The 26,703-nt window shown below is 43.9% G+C and overlaps 1 protein-coding gene across 2 annotated transcripts in view; it reads left to right on the forward strand.

Annotated features, from left to right (window-relative positions):
- AP2B1 (adaptor related protein complex 2 subunit beta 1) overlaps window positions 1-26,703 on the forward strand; it is a 158,728-nt gene that overhangs the window by 74,299 nt on the left and 57,726 nt on the right. The window contains exons 13-15 of one of the 2 annotated variants that reach the window (XM_082246175.1): window positions 4,636-4,895; window positions 6,482-6,674; window positions 9,843-9,863. In XM_082246175.1, coding sequence (XP_082102301.1) covers window positions 4,636-4,895; window positions 6,482-6,674; window positions 9,843-9,863 — 474 coding nt within the window. The remainder of the gene's footprint in view (window positions 1-4,635; window positions 4,896-6,481; window positions 6,675-9,842; window positions 9,864-26,703) is intronic. The other variant, XM_082246176.1, reaches the window with a different exon arrangement.

Genomic DNA, 26,703 nt, shown 5'->3' on the forward strand with positions numbered 1-26,703 from the left:
CATGTTCACGGTGCTCTGTGCAGCATACACTGTAGTGTTATAGGGTCGTATGAATATGCACATAATGTGACAAATTCAAGTGTTTTAAAAGAAGTCCACGTAGAATGGATAGAGAAGAATGGATAGTGATAAACTGACACAAATGTTGGAGCCAAAAGGAGAGGGAGTTGTGTTCCCTGCTGCTGTCAGATGGAACTTTGCTGGTGATCTGAGCTCCTACTTACAGCCTCTGCTCAGCATTGCTAGCACAAGGCTGTTCTGGGAGCCTAGAGACAGAACTATAACATCGAGAGGGATTGTGAGCAAGGGAAACTAGAGTGATCCAAAATTCCCAAAAACATTGAATACAGTCTGTGTAAAACAGCCTGCAGTAGAGAAAATAAACCATATTCAAGGTAAAGGCATGAATGGCGAGTTTGTTGAATATCTCCTAAAGTGGACCTTTCACCTAAAAGAATGCCTATTTATTGATGCCAAAACAATGCAGTAAAATAAAGTATTAAAGAAATTGCGAAATAAAAAAAGTCTTCCTATTAAAAAACGTGTTTAGTTATTTACAGAGAGATGAGTTTATACATTTTCTTCATGATGGCTGCATGTCTCCCCAAAATATTCCAGAGTTCTTTTGAACCCAAAGGTAGTTAGCAGTAGGTTGGGAGAGGGGGTTGCTGCCAGAACTTCATGATGTTAAGTCTTCACAGAAAAAGATAGATATAGTTTTAGAAACAGCTTACACCAATTATCATTGTCCAAATTCACAATAAGTTTCCTGGAAAGTATGTTTTTTTGTAATTGTATAGCTCTGATCTTTTCTGTAAATGTTAAGGCATTTTACCTAGCCTGGCTAGCAATGGGCAATACAAAAGTACTAACTTTACTTAGGGAGTCAGACTTTATATTGATTACAATTACTGTTGTGGGCTGAGAGTCATGGCTGTTTTAGGAACCCTGTTCCTGCTATCTTGTTCTTGTAGCCTACTAATGCAACCAATAGGTAACGATCACTAAGAGTAGGAGCGCCTCCTAATAAAGGAAGCAACTACTCCTTTTGAGGGTGAAGAGGTCTCTCACATTTGGCAACAATAAAAATGTATGATTGATAAAATGTTCTTTTATTATTGACTCTTTTGAGATTCACAGGTGCTGATAGGTATAAAGAGGTTCCTGCACATACCTGAACCAGCTTATAATGCCCCCAGTTTACTGTAATTCAAGGCTGTTCTGATCGAGCAAAGCTTTGACACAGCAAGCTTTAGTGCAAGGCTTGTCCACCCCCATGTTTCTTTAGGCCAAGGGTCTGCCCGTCATATTGATAGGCCATTAGGAATGTATGAGGGGTTGGAGGGAGCTCTGATAATTCCTGGTTGTTGCCTGATTAGCCTGGCAGTCAGCAAGGGGATCTGAAAATGGCTACAGGTATTTGCAAGCCCCTCTGGGTGCCCATTCTTCACACCCATGCCTGACGAAGGGGTCCTGTGCGGCTCCGAAACGTTGCACTATATTTTTCTGATGTGATCTTATCTGGAATAAAGTTTTTTGGACTGCTTTTGCAAGATCCTTGGTGTGCTGGCGAATATGTATTTACATATTCTTCACATCTGTCAGTTGCTTGTGGATTTATGTTCTTTGTTTTTGTGACTGACACTTTTATCATGTAAAGTGATGTTTGTTTAGCTGACAGGTATGTTTCAGTATGTTCTGTTTTTGTATCTGAGAATATGGAATATTTTGTTTTGATTTTTTTTTTTACAACTATTCTATGTACCTCCCGGAGTATTTTTATGTAGATTAGCTAACTGCGTATTAAGAAATGGAAGGTAAGAACTGGCTTTTAAAGCGTGTGCTGTGTTTTCTATATAAACCAGTATTGACAAAGCTATGACTTAACACTTTGACATTCAAGTCTACACTGTACCTAGATAAGAAATACAACTGGGGGCATATCTGCAGATGCTTTTAGTGCTAAACCTCTGAATCCCTGAAATCTTTCCATATCCAGTGGGATTCACGTTTATTCAGCTTTTTCTCTGGTGTGCCATTTATCATAGCAAGTTGTTTTTTGGAGAGGAAAATTAGGAAGGCCTTGAGAGAAGGATTTTCAGAAAGGGCTATTGAAAGATAATCCACAGAGTCACAGTAAGCCTGTGTATTCTATTGCAATGCAAATGCCTACCTTATATATTGTTTCTATGTATTGTGTCCCAAATATATCAAACATTTTAATGCCTCTCTACTGATTAAGCTCTCTCCCCTCAAAACCAAACAATTCACTTTATCCTTTATAGCCTAGCTTGGGGCAAAATTCCAAATTAACACGTGTCTGCAAGAATGAGCCTTCTGCAGAAAGATATTTGTGCAATGTATTGCACTATCCTCATTCAGAGTCATTGCTCTCATACACTATCCTCTTCATTTCCTTTCCTGTGGACTAAAAAAAAATTTAATTGCTAGCACATTATCTGCATGGTGCCTGGTCCCCTCGCTACCCCCATGTAGTTCTCAGTGTTATTGTGCTGATGTGCAGATATGAGTATGAAGAGTAATGTGGGTGGAATTGGTAAAATGATGGTATAATTAGCCCACATGCCCTGTCCCATCCTACCTTCTCTTTTTTTCTGTGTTTTGCTAATAATGCAAAGTTACAAATCTGCCTGCCCACCCGCACCTCCTCCTGAGGATAAATGATAGTGTGCAGGACTTCAGAGAGATGTCATGCCAGAGACTATAGGGAATAATGTGAGGCTGCTGTCAAGACACTCCCCCAGGTATTAGAGCATAGCTGCATAATTGGCGGTTCCTAGATGACCTCACAGGTAAAATTATTTTGCATTTCTGAAGCTTGTAATTTAAATAAAAATGTATATGAGATTAATTTGTGTATGAGCACAAATTAACTGTGATTTATGGTATTTTTCATAAAAAGATTTACCTTAACTCTTGGTTATGATGGATAAAACTAAAATAAAGTGCAAAATCACTGACTTGCTGCCTGTTATAATTAGGCCTATTGTGAAAGCTTGTAGCAAATACCAAATTGAGGACTTTGCTTACAGGATTCTTGATTGGGAAATTCTGGACGCTCATCTTCTTGTCATTCATTGTTGGTGACTATGGGCACCAAAGATGTTGTCAAGCTTTGCTACCCATCCCTCGCTTGTGCAACCTTTTCTGTGTCATATAGGAAGTAAACGGATCTTTTTTGTTTTCTGACCTATAAACATAAGTCAGCCTCTTTTTCAATCTCCATGGTCATAATCCACTATACTATTTACTTGTAAAACAAATCTGTGGTTTTGACTAATCAGTGCAAACCAACAGGCTCTCTTTAATGCCACTTTGTACTTATACTCTCTTTACTTTCTCTCCCTTCTACTCCCCTCACCCTCATTTGACAGCACTGATGCTCAGTGGCCCAGCATGTGGGCAGACAATAGGTCTTTAGAACTGTGTAATCTGCGACTAGAGCAAGTTGGAGCTTGCATTGGGATTTCAGGGGCTGAACAGACTAGTGGGGGGAGCTAATGAAAGCGCTGTGTGCTGCCAGAAGGAAGGCATTAAAGTAAACTTGTTACTTTGCCCTGCCTGGCAAATAAGTTAAACTCATAGAGCACTAAGTAATTTTTTGTGTGAGGTCGCAATGCACTAAAGTGGTTGTAAACCTCAGACATGAAATGGAAACAAAGATTATCTGTCTATATTGTGTACTTGTCTCAATTAAGAACACTAAATGTCTTCTATGTCTGCTGCTTAATTTCTCTGCTATCAGCATGAATCACTTCTGATAAATTTTCCAGACACCAAGACAAAAATGGTGACAGGGGAGTGACCTCCAGCTGATTTACAGCGTCAGCTCTGTTCCTGTGTGCTGTTTGAAGGGGGTGTGTCTCTTCCCTCCAATCCTCTTTCAGAGCTCTCACTGAGCTATGCAGAGTGTAATTTCAGCTCTCCACCCCCTTTTTTCTGATATCTTAGAGAAGCTTATAAATTCAGCCCTTTTCAACAGATGTAGAGAAGAGGGGGCTGCTTGATAGACATTTACAACTTGGGTAGTAGGATTAGTTTAATCTCAGTGTATCACCTGAGGCCAGTCACTTCACCGAGTATATGTAAGTGTTTACAACCACTTTAAGGTGATTGGGGGTTTGTAACTATAAGCTGGTGAAGTGCGTATGCTAGCCATACACCTGGCAATTTAAACCAGCTTTTAATAACAAAAGCCAAGCAAAGCAACCAATCGCCAGCAATGCCAGCTGTTTTTTAAGGAAACTGTTGTTGGCTGTTAGCTTTGATTCATTTGATTGATCTTGTAATCAAAAGCTGATTGAATATGATGGTAAGTGCTTGATAGTGCCTGAACATTGCCATGTGTATGGCCAGAATTATAGGTGAGTTTATAAAAAATAGTACTTACAAATTTATACATGCTCTTAGGCTTTTGCACAGCCTCAAATTTTATTTTTTTATGGTCTCAGCCATGAGGCGAGATGTATTTGGTTTGCTCTATGCTGTGACAGCTTATGGCATTTGGTCTAGGTTTAAAGCATTATACATTTGTTTAGAATTTTACCCCTATTGCTAATCATGTATTGGTGTCATATTGAGTTCATGCTGAGTGTCACTTTCTTCTTATTATAGGATTCTGATAACCCTGACCTGCGTGATCGAGGATATATTTACTGGCGTTTGCTCTCCACTGACCCTGTCACTGCCAAAGAGGTGGTACTTTCCGAGAAGCCACTTATCTCTGAGGAGACAGACCTTATAGAGCCCACTTTGCTGGATGAGCTGATTTGCCATATTGGCTCCCTGGCTTCAGTGTACCACAAGCCACCCAATGCTTTTGTGGAAGGCAGCCATGGAGTCCATCGTAAACACCTACCAATTCAGCATGGAAGGTGAGTGTTGTGGCCCTTTTGTAAAATGGTAGATATTTCATCTCTGAATACTGTCCATAAGTTTTTATTGATATTAAGAGTATATAGCACAGGGAAGTTTTGCAGTTCTAGCAGGCTTTAGTGGCCTTACCCCCACAATGTAGGTTAAAAATCTGTGTTTAAACCTCCCAACCCGGAGCTAAAAGGTGCTTAAGATAAACCTGTCATGAATTTGGGAAGTGAAAACTGAACAGATGTCGGAAAAATGCATCAGTAGTAAAAATTACATATTAAGATGGCCATTAGATCTAGACCTATATGCAGCTGTAGTTAGATGCAAATCTTGACTTTAGCTGTTAAAAGTTGTCTTGGTTCCAATCCCTTCCACATCTGCCAATAACATTAAACTAGTTGGGAGGTTTAGGTGGTTAGAGAGGGCATGAATTTAAAATTTCAGGAAAATTTTAGATTTTCACATAACTTTAGCCACTGGCATATCCTCCTCTACTGATCAAGTTAACATGGTTCTCTGCACTAGAAATTTGATTCGCTGGTAGTTTTCATCACAGGAACATGAAGAACAAGTGATCATGTCGAAACTGCAACTGTGACTGGCTTGTAAAGTGTCCCCTATACTATTGCATGCTCCTAATACAGGGGTGCTCAACCTATTGAAGAACAAAGGCCACTTAAGTGACTTGGTACCTGGTCGCAGGCCACAGTGAACTATGGGATTTTAACACCCAACCCCCCCCCCCCCAAAACCACAAATAAAAATGAGCCCTTACTGTCCCTTACTGTCCTGAGCCCCCAATAAGGCTACTTTCACACTGATTTGTTTTGGTTTACAAGCACCGTGGGTGCTGCGCAGTGCACCTGCAACTTTCTTGCAGGTTAGCTGCTCTGAACCATAGACTTCTATTATATCTTGTGGGTGTGCTACACTTTCTGAAAGCACACCAAAACTATTGCAGTTTTGGTGCGCTTTCAGAAAGCGAATGAAACCTGCAGGATATAATAGAAACTTTATAGTTTAGTGCAGCTAACCCACAGATGCACTGCGCTGCACCTGCGGATCAGTGTACAAGCAGCCTAATAACCCTTTTTTATAATTGATAATATGCCCATTGCAAAAGTAGTGTATGTGACGTTTAATAAATTTACCTTTTTTCTTTTCCAATTTCTGCTGGCATCACTCTTAAGGCTGCTAGAAAGGCCCCAGGTGAAGTGCACTTGGTATCACTTTGCCTGGGTCAGGAGCTAGTGCTACAGAGGAAACATCGGCTTATGCGGTGTCTGCTTCCTCCGCTGCTGGCCCTTATTCCATGCACTCTGGGGTGGCGGGTAGGCAACCCGATAAACGCAATCCGGGCTTGCCAGCCAGACATCCCAGAGCATGGGCATGCACTTCCCTGGATTTAGGGTCGCAGGCCACCTCAGAGGGCTCAGTGGGCCATGGGTTGTGCACCCCTGTCCTAATGCTTTAAATGTTTAGGCTTTTACAAAGGACAATGAAGACAAAGTGAGGTAGTTTTCCCCAAAATGTCACAACAAGATTTTTTTTTTTTTGTCTATTTTGTCTAATAATGTTATATATTGAATTCTAGCATTGACATTGGAGACAGCCCTGTTGGACCAGCCCCTACCTCTGCCATTGAGCAGACACAGGTCATTCCCTCTCAAGGAGACCTCCTTGGTGACCTTCTTAATCTAGACCTTGGACCTCCAGGAAATGTGCCACAAGTATCTTCAATGCAGATGGGAGCAGTGGATCTGCTTGGTGGAGGCCTAGATAGCCTGGTAAGAAATTGTGCGGCTTTCAGCTGCTTATTTTAGCAATCATCATTTAGCTGTTTATGCTCCTTAACTCTTAGTTTCTTGATAGCAGTAATCTGGTCTAAACCTCTATCACATAGCTGGTAGGAACAGCTACTTGCAGATACATATTTTTGAGCCTCCCATCATAAGATTTGCTTATTAGACCCATACCTGTGATATAATCTTCATATGGATGAAAAGGACACATTGCAGCCAGAGCAGGATCCAGATCTCACACCTTCAGTATAATAACAGGCCTTTTGGTGTTTGGATCTAGAATCAGTCCACATTAATCCTTGATAGAAAAATGAAAAGTCCACGTTTTTTACGCTTTTCTGTTGCATTTTACACCTCTGAAAAATGGACATGGGACTCAAAAAACGCATAAAAAATTCAACTGTGGGTGCCTTTTTGCTGCATTTTTGATGTATTTTACATTAATTTCAATAAGAGGGTGCGCTTTTTTTTTACTGCATCAAACATGCACTATAAATGCAGGACTTTTAAGTCCAACTGACCTGCAACTGACTTGCCGCTTTTGGTAAGGCAAAGACAAGAAAAACTGATCACTGTGAAAGGACCCAAAGCCTAAGACTGCTTTCACACTGCTATGCTGCAAAAACACACTAAAACTGCATAGGCATTTGTCGCGTATTCTGTGTGTTTTGCGCCCGTGAAAAAAGGACATGTGACTCCAAAAAAATGCACCAGAAACACAACCACAGGTGGGTTTTTGCCACGTTTTTGATGCATTTTCCTTTCATTTTAGTAGGGAGGGGCAAAACTGCAGCATGCAGGACTTTTAAAAACGCAAATGATGGGTGTGAAGAGTTCCTTAGGATTTTGTGTTCATGTATTTTTCTTCTGATTTTGGTAAGGCAAGAAGAACAGAAGAAAAACTGATCAGTATGAAAGTAACCTAATTCCCCATCCCCCTTTGCATTGCAGAGAAACATTTCAATTTTGGGGTTTGCAGAAAAGAGCAAGTGAAATATAAGCAGCATTTGTTTTATTTTATTTTAGTTATGCTTTGCGAATGAGAACAAGACACGGATTGGCAGAAAAGTTAAAATACACTTTATGGAAACTATATACATGATCTGATTAATGCAAGCATTTCATATAATTCAAGCAATTAGTGTGATAATGCAGATTTACTAAGACTCTGCTCTCCTCTCTATTGCAAAAAGGTGAATAATGGCAAAGTTTCACCACATGTGCATCTCATTCTGAGATAAGACGTAAATGTAGTGAAAGTTTTGGCAAGGGTAGTAGTCAAAATCAGAAGCATCTACCCCTAACAGGCCACATTTAGAGAATCAAGCCCAAACTACATATTAGGCACTGTAGTCACCCACTGATCTCAGTAGACATCCCAAGCCCAGCATCAAGCCCAAACTACATATTAGGCACTGTAGTCACCTACTGATCTCAGTAGACATCCCAAGCCCAGCATCAAGCCCAAACTACATATTAGGCACTGTAGTCACCCACTGATCTCAGTAGACATCCCAAGCCCAGCATCAAGCTCAAACTACATATTAGGCACTGTAGTCACCTACTGATCTCAGTAGACATCCCAAGCCCAGCATCAAGCCCAAACTACATATTAGGCACTGTAGTCACCTACTGATCTCAGTAGACATCCCAAGCCCAGCATCAAGCCCAAACGACATATTAGGCACTGTAGTCACCTACTGATCTCAGTAGACATCCCAAGCCCAAACTACATATTAGGCACTGTAGTCACCTACTGATCTCAGTAGACCTCCCAAGCCCAGCATCAAGCCCAAACTACATATTAGGCACTGTAGTCACCTACTGATCTCAGTAGACATCCCAAGCCCAGCATCAAGCCTAAACGACATATTAGGCACTGTAGTCACCTACTGATCTCAGTAGACATTCCAAGCCCAGCATCAAGCCCAAACTACATATTAGGCACTGTAGTCCCCTACTGATCTCAGCAGACATCCCTAGCCCAGCATCAAGCCCAAACTACATATTAGGCACTGTAGTCACCTACTGATCTCAGTAGACATCCCAAGCCCAGCATCAAGCCCAAACGACATATTAGGCACTGTAGTCACCTACTGATCTCAGTAGACATCCCAAGCCCAGCATCAAGCCCAAACTTTATATTAGGCACTGTAGTCACCTACTGATCTCAGTAGACATCCCAAGCCCAGCATCAAGCCCAAACTACATATTAGGCACTGTAGTCACCTACTGATCTCAGTAGACATCCCAAGCCCAGCATCAAGCCCAAACTACATATTAGGCACTGTAGTCCCCTACTGATCTCAGCAGACATCCCTAGCCCAGCATCAAGCCCAAACTACATATTGGGCACTGTGGTCACCTACTGATCTCAGCAGACATCTCTTTATAGTTACTTTTTTATCCCCACTCGCCCCCCTGCAACCATAGATTCTGTTCTTTAGGCTGGACATATACAGTTCGAATCTCGGCTGGTTCAGCAGAGAGAAGACCGTGATTATTGCTAGCGACTGTAGCAGCAGACAATGTCTCTACAGGAGGGATTCCCCTGTCAGTACTCTGTGTTGATGGGGGAATCTGGCAAATACAGGTTGCAGGAAAGAAATTCGCACCATGTATGGCCTACCTTAAAGATGAGGCTTTGTACTGCTCATCATCACAGACCTGTGCACTCATAAAGTATAAAACTGCACACATCTGTCAAACTAAAACAAATAAGGTTATGTATAGATAATTTGACTGCAGCGTATTGACTGTGTATGTTTTCTTAGCATGAATATTAAAATGTAATTTTATAAAATATGTATTTAAATAGGTTGTTGCACTGTAATTTGTTCAATGATTACTCGTAATGGTAAGATTGTGAACGAAATGCATTTATTTAGCTTTAGTCAGAGAAATCGGACTTGGAAAGGGTTAGCGTGACTTTGGCAGTCAACTTGAATTTTCTGCTTGTGTCAGGAACATCCTGTCCTCACCCAAACACTAGAAGCCGCATAATGCTGATGCCACAAGGACAGTGGCTGCTCAGGCCTGGAATTTGTCAGGGATGTTAGATTTGCTGTTACAGGCTCTGATGGTTGTTTTCTGTAGTTCAGCTGACAGTAATCTTTCTGCTTCTTTCCTCCTGTGTCCCGCCTACCTTTGCAGATGGGAGAGGATACGCAATGGGTAACTGCTTCTCACTCAGTAGTCTCTCATAAATTGGCATTATCCTTCTCTCCTCCTTTCATTGGTGTCCATTATGGATTCTCTCTTCCTCTCGCATCAAGGCAACTCACGTGCATGACCATTTGCATTTAGCTGTGAACATTATGTTCTAAAGCATCTAGTTGATGATCCTGATTAAGCACGACCTTTTCCTTCCTTACACTTTCAGTAAAGTACCTTACACAAAGTCCAACCTTTTTAAAGCACTGTATAGAAATGACATTTTTCTCAATGTTGTCTGCTTCAATTTCTTGTCACTTGTGACTCATTAGTCAAGTCTCTTTTGATAACTATATTTTTTATACACAGCTGACACCTTTCCTAAGGGCCAATTCACACCAGTGCGTTGATCTGCATTTTAGAGCAGCTGTAAAACGCAGATCAATGAAATAACATCTGAAAAACAATTTCCAATGTGTCCTATTTACACCATAACGCTGTGAATGCATGCCAACAGACATCAAAATGTATGTCAATGGATGTCAGCGCTTGTTAAACGCCACTAAAAAAAAAAAAAACGTACATATATTTTCTGTACATTTTAGCGCAAGTCAGTGTGAATTGGCCCTTAAAGGGGTTGTAAGGTCAGAAAGTTTTTTTATCTTAATGCATTCTATGCATTAAGATAAAAAGCCTTCTGTGTGCAGCAGCCCCCCTAATACTTATCTGTGCCCTTTCTCTATCCAACGATGTCCACGAGTACCTCAGCCGTCCCGGACTCTCTCTCCACAGCAACGGCACCATTGGCTCCCGCTGCTGTCAATCAAACAAAGTTAGCCTATCAGGAGAAAGAGGGGGCGGGGCCCAAATGACAGCTCCATGCCTGATTGGATACACAGACCTGCAGCTTGGCTCGGGTGCCCCCATAGCATGCCGCTTGCTGTGGGGCCACTCAAAAGGAGGGAGGGACAGGATCTTCAGTCGGGGAGCCGAGAAGAGTAGGATCTGAGCTGCCCTGTGAAAAAACACTGCACAGAGGAGGTAAGTATAACATGTATGTTATTTTAATAAAAAAAAAAAAAAAAATTACAATCACTTTAAGAGAACAAGTCGGAAACAGGCTATGGTCGTAATCCGAACCTTTACTGTTACTCTGTTATAACAGTGCAGTCTAATTTCTCAGGGATAGCTTTATAAGCTGTTTTTTACTTGTATTCTATTCCTGTCAGAATTTGTGCCAGCTCAGGCAGTAGAGATGATGTTCTTCTAGCCTCACTCTTAGCCTGACACCTTTCCTCTGACAGAAGTGGACTACAACTAAGTAATAAAAATTGTGTAATCCCTCAGCTAAGACTGAACTTTAGGAGTTCAAGAATGGAGATATTATTACAGCTATCAATTGACACCTGGTCCTCTTTTTAAAAGGTTTTCCAATATAAATAAAAAGTGCAATCCTGCTTGAGCTACCCATGTGTTTCAAACAAGAGAATCCATTCCTACTGCAGTTTGTCTCTCCAAGCCCAGAACAAATAATGCCAAACGTCTGCTGCATTACAGTGTGACACACATATGAAATGGGATTACTATGGACAAGGAGAAGGACACAGTTCCTGTATATAATATGTATGCATGCCATTGTTGAGCAGCTTTCTAGTAGATGTTGCAGAAAAACATGGCTTAAAGTGTTACTAAACGCCGGATCTTGCATTCACTAAATTTGGTCTCCCACAGTACACAGAACATGGAAATGTAATCATTTTAGTAAATGTAAACTGCTAAATACCTTTTCTCATTAGCAGTATATAGCAATCTTGTGACTTCTATCAGTTCCTGGTTAAAGCTTGTAGGAGGAGTTTTTATACTGCACTGGCTGTCCTATCAGGATGCAGGATCCCTGACCCTCTGTCTTGACAGTGCTGATTGGCCCCGTGCTGATAACATGCACTCTCCCAAGAAAAGAAAAACTCTTTAGCAATACATGTGCAGTTTGACTCAAGTAACTCTGTCTTATCGAGACATGTTTTGGAGTCAGTGGAAGAGGGGGGGATCTTTGCATACAGGATCAAACAGCCTTTTTACACAATGCAGAGGATAAACACCCTTAGGTTCCATAGTGAGTGTACCAAGCATGCTTTATTATTGCATATATAAACTGATTTTGCTGTTGTGGGTTTAGTAACACTTTAAGTAAGCAAGTAATGAAAACCTGAAAATGACATAATTTTCTCAAACATTATACAAATGTAAGTTAAAACACGCACTGGCCACCAATGCAAGTGTCTTTCGGAGATTTCAAATATGTTGAACCAGTGATAAGCAGTCATTCCCTTTTCTCCATAGTAAGGATACTTGCACTATAGTAAGACTGTAAACGGTGTATTCTCGGCTTGTATGTTGTAGCACAGTTTACATTGCACATGGATAACACTATTGCCTCAAAACTCAGGGTGCTCAGATATTCAAGTTGTTCTATCAGGTTTCATGCTGAAGCATCTGGTTCTGTCTCCTGTACATTGCACTTGGCCATTGAGGCCTTTTTCCACAGTTATCAGGCAATAGCAAATCATGGAAGAGGACAGGGCATGCACTTGACCATGTGACCTTGAATACCTCAGCACCCTGGTATATTAGGCACTTGGAGGTGCTTATGTGAAATCTGATGGGCTATTGGTCCATCACTGTGGTAGGAGGACTTCCTGGCCAGCGAGAGCCCTCAGGGCGTAGGGACCAGACACCTCTAAACCTAGTTGAAAAATGAATACCAGAGCACATCAGGAACAGGTGCTATATGTATGACAAATCTGACTGGACATGCAGGCACCAGAAAGAACAACATAGCTTTTTAGTTCTGGTATGTTTTAAAGGTTAGCTACAACCAAATGATTAAGAATTTACATGGTTGCTGGTTTATTAGTCAGTTACATGGCAGCAACAATATACGCAGTGCATTAGATATTGTACAGAACATCAGTCCCTGCCCTCAAGGAGCTTACAAGCGAAGTGCTCTGTCTCATGTGCATGCATACATTAACGTACTAAGGCTCATTTACATGGGGGCCAAATTACCTGGAGGAAACTCACAAAACCACTAGGAGAACATGAAGATTCCATACAGATACTTTCCTGGATTGAATTAGAATGGAGGATCCTAGTGCTGCATGCTGGCCCTCACTATACTAAATGCTGGCTCTTCACATGTTTTGAGGACTACAATTTCAAGACTTTCTGTAACATTGTTCCTTTACTATCCAAATGCCACAGTCATTAAAAAGCCAGATGATGCTATAAAGTACAACAAGATAGATTCTTCATAATGTGGAGGGTTGGTGTGTTGTGGTAAGACAGCCCACACATTTTGATAGGTTGCCAACTAACCATCAAGCACATTTTAGCACATCTGCAGCTTTTTCTTCTTTTTTTTTGTTAATCAGTGCACCACAATGCACAGATGAGGTACAGCTGTGCCTTGTGGTGTACTGAAACGCATGTGCGTAGTGGTGCACTGCAAGGTGCGGTGAAAGTGAATGGCAACACAGTCAGTGTTGCCATACATTGCAGTAATGTGCGGTAAAATGTGATTTACTGCACGTTAATACACATTTTTTAATACTGCTAAATGAGATACTGAGATACATTATTGTATGAGTTGGAATCAAGGTCTGGAGCCTATGTATTTTTGCCATGACAGGTGTCCGGTAAAGCTCATTGCAGTAGATTTAAAGAGTAACCAAATGTCGTCTTGAAATATGCTTGGTTAGTTGGAAGGGTCAGAAACACTTAAAAAGTAGACCCTTGCTCTTCTCCCAGAGGGTGTACCTGACCCTTTTAACCATGAGCATGGTGGAGAATGTTAAGTCTGTGACAGCTGGCCAGTATTACTGCTTTTAAAAGGTGCATAATTATACTTTGGCAGCATACTGACTGTCTATTGCTGAACTGTATTTGTTAACGTACAGTTATTCTTTATTGCAGCTTTTATAATTTAGTTTGTAGGTAATCCAGCTCTTATTAAATTTTAATATATTTTTAATAATTTGCCACAAGTTATCTGAGCATTCAGAGAAGTAAGACATAGAATGTATATCCTCTCTCCTTAACTTCAAAATATTTGATGGTTTCGGGCGGGGGGGGGTTCTTTTTTAGTTTTGTGTCTTTAATGTCAGAGCATAACTAGAAACCCAATTCTAAAACAAAGTTGGGGAGCTGTGTAAAATCGACATAAAAACAGAAGGAAATGATTTGTAAATCTCATGAACCCATATTTTATTGACAAGAGAAATTAAACATTACATGCTTAAACTGAGAAAATGTACTACGGTATTTTAAGAAAAAAATAAGGTCGTTTTGAAATTGATGGCAGCTACATATCTCGAAAAAGTTAAGACAGGGCAACAAAAAACTGGCAAAGTACAACCCCCAACTCCAAAAAAAAAATAAATATAATTATAGCAATCAGCGCAAAGCCCTAAGCTAATTTATAAAGACCAAAAATTCAATGAATAAATTGAAGTTGCTGGCCATCCAAACACTGTATACCGTAAATGGTTCCACAACCCTCTAGTGTGGAATCTGTAGTAAAAAGTAGTAAGTAAATAATCAAAATATGAAATAGGTGTAGCGCAGCAATAATTATTGCTGCGCTACACTGATTCATATTTTTACCAATTCCAGAAAGGTTTGGACAGGGCCATGTTTACCACAGTGTACATAGTTACATAGTTACATAGTTAGTGAGGTTGAAAAAAGACATCAGTCCATCCAGTTCAACCTATGATGTGTGTGTGTGTTTGCTTTAACTGTACATTGTATACCCCTGTATGTTGTGGTCTTTAAGGTGTCCATCTAATAGTTTTTTGAAACTATCAATGCTCCCTGCTGATACGACTGCTTGTGGAAGAGAATTCCACATCCTTACCGTTCTTACAGTGAAGAACCCCTTACGCACTTTAAGGTTAATCCGCCTTTCCTCAAGTTTTAGTGAGTGGCCACGTGTCTTATTGTATCTCCTATCTCTGAATAGTTTGTTCCTTGTGCTCGGGTCACCAGTACAGTATTTGTACATTGATATCATATCCCCCCTCAATCGTCTTTTCTCCAGAGAGAAAAGGTTCAGTGCTTGTAGTCTTTCCTCATAGCTGATGTCCTCCATTCCCCTAATTATTTTTGTTGCCCTTCTCTGGACTTTCTCCAATTCCAGCACATCCTTCCTGAGGACCGGTGCCCAGAACTGGACAGCATACTCCAGATGTGGCCGGACCAGAGTCTTGTAGAGTGGGAGAATAATCTCTTTATTTCTGGAGTGAATCCCCTTTTTTATACATCCCAGTATTCTGTTGGCTTTGCTTGCGGCGGCTTGGCATTGCATGCCACTGCCAAGCTTGTTGTCTACCAGTACCCCCAAGTCCTTTTCCATCCTAGACTCACCCAGAGGTTCCCCCCCTAGTGAGTAGCTTGCGTTCTGGTTTCTGGCCCCCAAGTGCATTACTTTACATTTATCAACATTAAACCTCATCTGCCATGTAGTTGCCCACCCCGTTATTTTGTTCAGGTCTGCTTGCAAGGTTTCCACATCCTGCATAGAAGATATTGGCATGCCTAGTTTAGTATCATCTGCAAATACTGAGATTGTACTAGATATCCCCTCCTCTAGATCATTTATGAACAAATTAAACAGGATTGGTCCCAGGACAGAACCCTGGGGGACCCCACTTTCCACACCTGCCCAATCCGAGTACTCCCCATTAATCGCCACCCTCTGTACTCTCCCCTGGAGCCAGTTCTCTATCCAGGTACTCACCTTATGATCCATACCTACCTTCCTTAGTTTGTACAGTAATCGTTTGTGGGGAACGGTGTCAAAGGCCTTTGCAAAGTCCAGATACACCACATCCACAGGCTTACCTTTATCTAGGTGGCTGCTCACTTCATCGTAGAAGGTTAATAGATTGGTTTGGCAGGAACGATTTTTCATAAATCCATGCTGATTACTACTTATAATACCGTTTTCATTACTAAAGTCTTGTATGTGGTCCCTTAACATCCCCTCCAAAATTTTGCAGACTACAGATGTTAGGCTGACCGGCCTATAGTTACCCGGGATATATCTCGGCCCCTTCTTAAATATTGGTACCACGTTGGCTTTTTTCCAATCAGCTGGCACCATACCCGTCTGTAAACTATCCTTAAAGATCAAGAATAATGGTCTGGCAATCACCTGGCTGAGCTCATTAAGAACCCTCGGGTGCAAGCCATCCGGTCCCGGGGATTTATTTATGTTAAGTTTCTCTAGTTTAGCTCTAAGTCTATCCTCTGTTAGCCATGGCGGCACTTCCTGAGGTGTATTATTTAGTTCGGCCTTACAAGCTGGGTTTGTGTAGCCCCCCGATTCTTTTGTGAAGACTGAAGAGAAGAAATTATTTAACACTTCCGCCTTTTCTTTGTCCTCAGTGGCCATATTTCCTTTGTCATCTTTTATGGGGCCAATGTGTTCTGGCCTCGCTTTCCTACTGTTTATATACTTAAAGAACTTCTTGGGGTACTTTTTACTCTCCTCCGCTATATGTCTCTCGTGTTCTATTTTAGCCGCCCTGATTTCGTCTTTACATTTCTTATTACACTCTTTGTAATGCTTAAATGCTGCCAATGACCCCTCAGTCTTGTATTTTTTGAAGGCCTTTTCTTTAGCACTAATATACATTTTTATGTTGGAGTTTAGCCATCCAGGGTTTATTTTTGCTCTTTTAAATTTATTTCCCTTTGGAATGCACTGGCCAATCCCCCTGTTAAGTATGCTCTTGAAGCGCTCCCATTTTTCCTCCGTGTTCTTTGTTCCCAGGGTTCTATCCCAATTGATATTTTCTAGCAGCAAGCGCAGTTTAGGGAAATTGGCTCTTTTGAAATTCAGTGTTCTTATATTACCCCTCTGCTTCCTATTACTGTAATTAATACTAAAACTTATTGACCTATGGTCACTGTTTCCTAAGTTGTCCCGTATTTCTATATCCGTGATCAGGTCTGTATTGTTGGTAATCAGTAGGTCAAGTACCGCATTGTTTCTTGTCGGTGCATTCACCATCTGACCCATAAAATTGTCCTGCAAAACATTTAGGAACTGCCTAGCCTTGGCTGAGTGCGCGGTTCCTTCTGCCCAGTCTATATCTGGATAATTAAAGTCCCCCATTATAATGATGTTTCCCATCCTTGCTGCCAATCCTATCTGTAAAAGGAGGTCCGCCTCACCCTCCTCCCTCTGGTTGGGGGGTCTATAGCATACGCCCAATATTACCTTCCCCGCCGTGCCTTCCCTTTGAAGCTCTACCCATAGGGATTCTGCCTCGTCCTTAGCTCCATTATTAATATCACTATTAATATAGTGTAGCATTCCCTTTTGTAAACGTTTGGGAACTGAGGAGACCATTTGCCGGAGTTTTGGGGGAGAAACATTGTCCCATTCTTCCCTGAGCATATGCTGCTCTAAAACCTGAAAATCTTTTAGCAAGCTGCCCATCCATGCACATAAGTGCACCCCCATACTATCAGAGGTGCATGCTTTTGAACTGAACGTTGGTAACAAGCTGGAAAGTCCCTCTCTTTTTTGTTTAAAGGACACAACACCTATAGTTGCCAAGAAGACTGTCAAGTTACGTTTCATCTCTCCACAACAGTTTCCCACTTTGCAACAGACCATTTTAAATGAGCTTTGGCTCATAGAAGACAGCAGTGTTTCTGGACCATGTTCGAATGTGGCTTTTTCTTTGCTTCAAAGAGCTTTACCTTGCATTTTTGAATGGCATGGCAGTGATTTGTGGAAGTATTCCTGAGCCCATGCAGTCATGTCCATGATGTGATGTCCATCACAGAATCATGCCTGTTTTTAATGCAGTGCCGTCTGAAGGCCTGAAGATCAGGGGCATCCAATATTGCCTTTCAACCTTGTCCCTTGCACACACACTGATTTCTCCAGATTCTCAAAATCTTTTGATGATAATGTGTACTATAGATGAGAATAAAGTTAAAACCTTTGCAGTTTTACGTTGAGGAGCAATATTTTGAAATTGTTTGACAATTTTAAGACGCAGCTTTTAACAGCTTGGTGAACCTCTGCCCATCTTTACTTCTGAGACACGCTGACTCTCTATGATGCTCTTTTTATACTCAGTCAAGTAACTGACCTATTGCTAATTAACTTAATTAGTTGCAAAAGGTCTTTCAGCTTCTCCTTGTTAGTACAGCTTACTTTGCTAGCCTTTTGTTGCCCTGTCACAATTTTTTTTTTTTTTTAAAACCCAACGTTTCATATTCCTGATTTGAAAGGTATTTATAATTTTTTTTTATATCATTATAAATGTTTTGCCTGTCATTTTCTATTTTAACCAATTTAGCTTACTATGTACGTCCAAAGAGTGAATCTTTTATCACAAGCTGATGGCTGCAGTGCAACCATCCGCTTATGTGGGTTTTGTACAGCGGACTCTCGGCTTCAAAGTGAAAGTGATGCGCCAGATCCATAGCTGCTGATCACTTTCACATAGCCGGCAGCGCAAAGCCTCCTCCCGCCGGCGCCCCCCCCCTTTCCTCCAGTGGTTTCCAGGCTGTCCTATGCTCACTGGTGCCCAGGAACACAGCCGGCGGTTGGGGGAGGGAGATTGCAGTGAGACAGAGGCAAATCCATGCCTCAATCTCACATGCAAACAGTGAAACCAGACGTGATGTCACTTCCAGTTTCAGATTCGCACTTTCCTGGCCAGCACAGAGAGGGGACTCATCTAATTAAGCTAATCCGTACTTGGTTAGATGGTGTGAAGGGGAGGGAAGACATTGGAATACATTAGACCCCTAATGTCTCCATTAGGAGTACCGGTCACTTGCCCAATGCTATCATATAGGGGTTTATTAACCTCTTGTGATAGCAATCAAGTAAAAATAAATAGAAAGGTAATAGAAAAAGCAAACCCAGGGTGTGCAGGTGCATGTAAATCGCAGTTGCACCACTGGGTGTGACATGTCGCCACAAACGTCAGAGTGAGAACAATAATTCTAGCACAAGAACTACTAGTTAACTGACTCTAAACTAATGAGCTGTAATGGCTTTTAAAGTGTCACCTATAAGGGAATTTTGGGCACCATCGTTTTTGGCAATATCGCTGGTGCACGCAATTTTAGGACATTGAATTTTTGGTAACTATTTACTGGATGCAACCTCATCCTTTATATATTAACCAAAAATGGGTATTATATGGTATAGTTTTACAGTAAAATTCATTTAATTATATTTTCTGTTACGTCCTCCGACAGTCGCCGCCATCTTAATATTCGTCACAATGGGGTATTAGACTTTGCTCCGTAGGAGTAGCTAGGCAACAGAATATGTTAATATTAAAGCTTTTAACATATCCCACCCCCAGGGGGTGGTCCCCTCAGTCAATACCCTCCTACTTCCTGTATCCATACCTCAGTTTCAATGTCTAGCTTGTCAGGAGTAGCTGGATGTCTCTATGCTGGGGCATTTTGTCTCAGCCTTTCTCTTCTTTTTTGATTTTATTTGAGTTTTTTTCTCTCTCTTTACTTAGCTGTTACTTTTGTCAGCATTAGTTAGGTCTTCTGATGAAGATGATCATGCGGGCTGGGTCTCGGGCTGATCCCCCTGGTCGCAGGTTGTGGGTCAGTGGCTTCCCAGCCTGCCATCGAGCGTTCAGTCAGGTACTTCTCCTGGCATTCTGAACGACCCATCCCTGTTCGGTGCAGGGATGCTATGGTGAGGTGGCTACCTCACTGGACGCTGTGCGGTTTCTCAACCCCAGTTCTTCTGCGTCCTGGATGCGACTCTCCCTGTCACATGTGCAGTGGCTTGTTGGCCTGTGCGGGTTCCCCACGCCATTTAGGAGGTAAGTGTATCTGTGTGGGGACCTGTCTGTTTGGGGGGTGTCAGTCTGGGACTGTGTAACCCTGCCTCTGGTCACACTGTTGGACTCCCTGTCTGCTGGCTGCATTCTGTGGGCTGCAAGGAGGGGGGCTATGCTGCACTGTTCTGTGTCAGTTTTATGTGCTGTGTCTCACTGTGTGACAGGCTGTGTGCTGAGGGGCATGATTGTATCGTGTTATGCACATTGCGGCGACCGCTGCGGCGGTCCGCCATTATTTTTATTTGCTGCATGTGTTTTTGGCGGTTTCGCTGTGGTGGAGGAGCGGCGTTTCGGCGCCAAATGCCGCCATTTTGGCGGCGCTCGCTCCGGCCGCATGGTAGCACTGCAGGCGGCCATTTTCTTGTAGCCTTCCATAGGCTTTAATAGAGCGCCCTGCGTGACATCACTTCCTTTTCGCACCGATCGAGGCAGCAGCAGCGGCGGTCTCTCCAGGTTTTTACCTCCCTGTCTCTGTATCCTTGCCTGAGTTGTACTTTTTCCCTGTGGGGGTCGGCTTGTGCTGGTGTGTGTGTGCGGTGGGCTGCGCTCGCCGCGCTTTTTAAAGGGGCAGTTAACCCTTTATTCTTCCACATACTTTGGGGCATGGATTCTCAGGAAAGCAAATTTCCTACCACATTGGTGGGAGGCCAGGGGACTGCTGTTTCCCCCCCAGGGGGGGATTTGGCTACAGTTGTGGCTAACCTTGCTGCTCAGGTGCGAATGCTTGTGGCTGCTCAATCCACTAAACGGCCCAGAGTTTCAATTTCCTCTGATTCAGAGGGTGATGGTGATGGGGCTGCTATGGCTGGGGTCTCCTTATCAGGGTCCCGTTCCTCCCTGGATCTTGTGGGGTCCGAGGTGGAGGCTGAGGTTGAAGGGGTTGATAATTCTCCCCCTGGTTCGTCTGAAGAGCTTGCACTCATGGATGAATTGGTTGCTTCTATCAAACAAACACTGCGATTACAGGATGAACCATGTCCTCCTGCTGCCCTGGCAGCTTATGGGACGCAGAAAAGACGCAAGACATCGCAGGTCTTTCCCTGCACTGATGATTTTCAGCGCGCTGTTAAGGAACAATGGCGCAATTTGCGCAAGCCTTTTGCTGTGCCAAGTAGGTTCAAGCTGCGTTATCCTTTCACGCCCGCTACTGATGAGCGTTGGTGTGTACCGCCCCTGGTGGATCACGCAATAGCGGTTTTGAATAAGTCCACTGCGATTCCTGCAGAGGATGCCCCGGTGTTCCGGGATGCCACGGACAGGAGGCTGGAGTCTCTTGCCCGTCATACTTATTCTATTACGGGTTCTATGCTAAAAGCTCTATTTGCTTCACTTATGGCAGCCCAGGCTGTCGCGAGTTGGACGCAGGTGCTTAGACGCGTCCTGGTGGCTGATTCTGCCTCACCGGCGACATTGGATATGGTGGATCAAATCCATCAGGGTGTCATGTATTTGTGTGATGCGGACTTGGATATAGTACCGTTGGCTGCACGTGTACACAGTGTGGCGGTATTCTCTCGCCGCCTGGTTTGGTTGAAGTGTTGGTCTGTGGACCAATCTTCGCGCAAGACCTTAGCCAATCTGCCCTATGATGGATCTCGCCTTTTTGGCGACTCCTTGGATACACTGATAAAGGGGATCACGGGTGCTAAGAGCACGCTCTTGCCCCAATCCCACAAGGCTAAGACGGCTCCTGGTAGGAAGCATGCTTCCTTTCGGCCCTCTCCGGGGTCCTTTCGTGCCTTTCGGTCGCACTATAAGGGCAAGCCATTTAAGGGTCAAGGCTCCCAAAAGAAGCCGTGGTCAGGTAAGCAGAAGTCCGGCCAGTCCGGACCCGCTGCCCATAACAATGCGGCCTGAAGGGGCGCCCTCACCCAGTTCTGGGGTGGGGGGACGCTTGCTCGGTTTTCTTCAACCCTGGCTGGCCCGTGTTCGGGACAGGTGGGTTCAGGAAATCGTTCGGTCTGGCTACAAGATCGAGTTTCTCTCTCGGCCGGAGAGCAGATTTTTTCCCTCAAATCTTCAACTGTCTCCGGAGCGTTTGCGGGATCTGCACCTAGCGGTGCGGGACCTGCGGGCTCAGGGAGTGGTGGTTCCGGTGCCTCATCGGGACAGATTTCAGGGGTTCTATTCCAATCTGTTCACCGTGCCCAGGAAGGAGAGCAAGGTACGTCCAATTCTGGACTTGAAGGCTCTGAAGCGCTTTGTGCGGGTTCGCAAGTTCCGCATGGAATCTCTGCGGTCGGTGGTGGCTGCCCTGGTTCCAGGGGAATTCATGGCCTCCATCGACTTGAAGGATGCGTACCTTCACATCCCGATTTTCGAGGGTCCCCAGAGGTACCTTCGATTCGCCATTGCGGAGGATCATTACCAATTCGTGGCGTTACCTTTTGGTCTCGCTTCGGCTCCACGGGTTTTCACCAAGGTGCTTGCACCGGTTCTGGCTTTGTTGAGAGCCCAGGGCATCTCTGTCCTGGGGTATCTGGACGACATTCTGGTTCGGTCAATGTAAAGAGAGGAACGCCAAGCCTAACTAGCCAATGTACCCAGCAAGCTTACACCACATCCCTATTTAGACATAGAAAAGGAAGGAGGACGGTATCACATACCCTACGGGCTCTAAATAAGCCCCAGAGAGACCGTGGTGGGTGGGTGTGACCCAAAAAGTGGGATTTTAAAGGTGAAGCTTGCTGGGATATATAGTAGATAAATAATAATGAGACAGAATAAAATAACAAGATTTTATTACAATATTTGTAAAAACAATCACAAACAGTGATATTAATTCAGTGCATAAAGATACATAGTATACAAGGAACCATAGTTGTGTGGTTAGGGCCACTTATGTCCGACATGTTTCGCCAGCAGGCTTCCTCTGGGACATTGTAAGCTGGTGACCTCAACTCAGGTTCAATGGTTGTATCTAGAGCATAGCACATGTATCCATATACCAGGGATCTCTGCGGTATGTCCAATGGTGGGTAAAGCACCCTGAACTGAAAGTCCAGCCAGATCTGACCCCACTAAATTGACAGGAACCGGACCGGGCTCTGTCGAGTCACAGCATATCTTGAGTACTAAGATCAAGTGGTAACAGACAGCCGCGCCACTGTAGTCGTGGCTCCTTCCTATTCTGGTTCGGTCTGCGACCAGCCAGGGTCTGGTGGAGGCCCTGTCCGTCACGATGCAGAGTTTGGTTGGACGATAAATTTTCCAAAGTCGACGCTGTGTCCGTCGATTCATCTTCCCTACCTGGGCATGATCCTGGACTCGGTCCAGGCGAAGGTCTTCCTTCCGGGCGACAAACTCAGGACTCTTCAGGAAGAAGTCAGGTCCCTCAGGGATGCTCCGTGTTCGTCCCTCCGGACGTGCATGCGGTGTCTGGGATTGATGGTCTCGGCTTTCGAGGCGATTCCTTTCGCCCAGTTTCACACGCGGGGTCTCCAAGCGGAGATCCTGTCCAGCTGGGACGGGCGGCCGCAATCTCTGGATCTCCAGATTTCGTTGAGTCATCGCACCAGAAGGGATCTTCTGTGGTGGCTCCAGTCCCCGTCGGTGTCGGGGGGCAAGTCTTTTCGTCCTCTTTCATGGATGGTGATCACCACGGATGCCAGCCTGTCGGGCTGGGGTGGTGTTCTGGGCGTTCTGTCCGCCCAGGGTACTTGGTCGGAGGAGGAATCCTCCCTTCCGATCAACATTCTGGAATTACGAGCGTTAAATCTCTGCCTTCGACGTTGGACGGACAGGCTGCAGGGCTGTCCGGTTCGGGTGCAGACGGACAATGCCACGGCGGTGGCTTACATCAATCACCAAGGGGGCACCAGGAGTGCCCGAGCGGCTCGGGAAGTGGCCGAAATTCTGTCTTGGGCCGAGACACACGTCCCGGCAATATCGGCGGTTCACATTCTGGGGGTGGAGAACTGGCAGGCGGATTATCTGAGCCGCCAGACCCTGGACCAGGGGGAATGGTCCCTCCACCCGGATGTCTTCCAGATGTTGTGCGCGAAGTGGGGTCTTCCGGAGGTGGACCTGTTCGCGTCTCGTCTGAACAACAAGGTGAAACGGTTCGTGGCAAGGACGCGCGATCCTCGGGCAGACGCGTCAGACGCGTTGGTAGCTCCGTGGCATCAGTACCGACTGATGTATGCGTTCCCACCGATTCAAACGTGGTGATTCTTATGGCACCGGACTGGCCTCGCCGGTCCTGGTACGCAGACCTCGTGAATCTGGCGGTCGACGCCCCGTGGAGTCTACCCCTTCGAGAAGATCTCCTGTCTCGATGGCCGATATTCCATCCTGCTTTACAGTCGCTGGCTTTAACGGCCTGGCTGTTGAAACCGAGGTCCTGAAGAACAGGGGTCTCTCCCCTGAGGTCATTCACACTTTGATCAACGCAAGGAAGTCTTTCTCGGGGAAGGTCTATTACCGTACTTGGAAGGCCTATTTTGCCTGATGCGAGTCCAGGGGGTTTTCACCTCACACATACTCGGTGTCTAGGGTGTTGTCCTTCCTTCAAACGGGTGTTGACCAGCGTTTGGCGCTGGCTACGATCAAGGGTCAGGTGTCTGCGCTGGCCGTTCTTTTTCAACGTCCTGTGGCATCTAACTCCTTGGTTAGCACTTTTGTTCAAGGGGTGCGACATCTGGTCCCTCCAAGGAGGGAACCTCTGCCCCCTTGGGACTTGAATCTTGTTCTGTCCGTGTTACAACATGCTCCTTTTGAACAGATCAGGAAGATCTCGTTGTCTATGTTGTCCAAGAAGGTCGCCTTTTTGTTGGCTATCACTTCGGCTCGCAGAGTGTCGGAGCTGGCAGCTTTGTCCTGCAAGTCTCCGTATCTGATCATTCACTTGGACAAGGTGGTCTTGCGACCTAACCCTTCTTTTCTTCCGAAGAGGGTTTCGGAATTTCACCTCAATGAGGACATTGTCTTGCCTTCGCTCTGCGCGAAGCCTTAACATCCGAAGGAGGTGGAGTTGCACTCCTTGGATGTTGTTCGGGCGATTAGGGTTTACCTGAAATCGACTGAATCCTTTCGCAAGTCGGATTCCTTGTTTGTCCTTCCGGAGGGTCCTCGGAAGGGCATGGCGGCGTCGGCTTCTACCATTGCCAAATGGATCAGACAGACCATTGAACAGGCCTATGCTTTGAAGGGGAAAGTTCCCCCTGTGCCTGTGAAGGCGCACTCTACCAGATCTCTGAGTACGTCTTGGGCCTGTCGTCATGGGGCTTCTGTGGCCCAGGTGTGTAAGGCGGCGACTTGGTCGACCGTGCACACCTTCACAAAATTCTACAGAGTGGATGTTCAGGCATCGGCAGATGCTTCCTTTGGCCGCAATGTTCTTAGTGCGGCGGTTCTTTAGAGCCCCTTGTTTTGGGCTCCTTGGCTGTTTGGGATATGTTTTTGTCCCTAGGATTATTTGTTTTTTCCTGGGTTATTGCTCCTGTTGAGCAAGTTTTTCTCATGTTGCCCATCTGGTTTCCTTCCTTTGGTAAGGTTCCTTTCTTTGATGTGGAGACTGCGTTGCCTTAGGCGCGGCTGCGTTTCCCACCCCTCATGTTTGCACTGCTTTGGGACGTCCCCATTGTGACGAATATGAAGATGGCGGCGACTGTGGGAGGACGTAAGAGAAAACGGAATTTTTGTAAAATCTTACCTGTAAAATTCCTTTCTCCGAGTCCTCCGACAGTCGCCGCCCCCGCCCCTCTTTGGGGTTTGGTTGTATACTCTACTGCTATTCCACTGAAACTGAGGTATGGATACAGGAAGTAGGAGGGTATTGACTGAGGGGACCACCCCCTGGGGGTGGGATATGTTAAAAGCTTTAATATTAACATATTCTGTTGCCTAGCTACTCCTACGGAGCAAAGTCTAATACCCCATTGTGACGAATATGAAGATGGCGGCGACTGTCGGAGGACTCAGAGAAAGGAATTTTACAGGTAAGATTTTACAAAAATTCATTTTTTTCCTGAAAATTTGCGTTTAATAAACAGTTGCGCAAATATCATGTGAAACAAAAATTTGCAATTCTTACTTTTTTAAAAATATATAAAGTTCTGGGGTTTTAAATAATTTTATTGCCAAAAATTAAGATTTTTTTACGTATGCAGAAAATTAAAAAAAAATTGCTCTGGAGCCGAACTGGTTGAACTGAATGGGTTGTTTTACAAGGTGATCATTTTAGGCTTGGTTCACACTTATGCGAATTGGATACAGATTTCCCCTTTTGACAGGAGATTGCGACCGGCTCTCAATGTAACCAGTTCACACACCTCCGGGGTGGACGCGGTCCGCACTGGAAAAGGGTCCTGTGCGTCTTCTGGTCCATTTCAGGTCCCAGTTCAGGCAAAAATTTGGACCTGATTCGCAACTGAAACAGAGAACAAGGACTCACGGGACCTCCTTCCCTAAGCCGCGGCCGCAGCTAGTGGGAACCCAGCCGGAAATGGTACATTTTCTCAGTTTTAAACAATTGATATGTTTTCTTTTTTATATTCTGAATAAAATTATGGGTTTATGAGATTTACAAATAATTTCATTCTGTTTTTTATGTAGATTTTACACAGCGTCCAAGCTTTTTTGGAATTGACGTTGTAGAAGCCAGATAAGAATGTATTAAGCCCTTGTATTTGAAATTGTCACGTTAAAGAAAATCTGATTCATCCTATTTAGAATGCTGACACAACTTCTAGGCTCCTGTCCAAAGAGAACAAATAGGAGTACAGCTTGTGCATAAAGAGGCACTGATGTCACAAAATATACTGCATATCTGGAAATGCGTTAAAAAGTTTAAAATTGCCATGTGGGGTGGCAGATGATACACAGGAAGTAAAATTGTCTGTAAAGTTTTAGATTTTTGTTGTTTAAATTACCTGTGAGATGTAGAACAATTTAACATCTTTAGTTTAAGTGTATCTAAATTCCAAACCTTTTACTTTTGTATAGAATGGGGCAGGCTT

This window comes from Pelophylax lessonae (assembly GCF_965119305.1).
Source record: "Pelophylax lessonae genome assembly, chromosome: 2".
Taxonomy (NCBI): domain Eukaryota; kingdom Metazoa; phylum Chordata; class Amphibia; order Anura; family Ranidae; genus Pelophylax; species Pelophylax lessonae.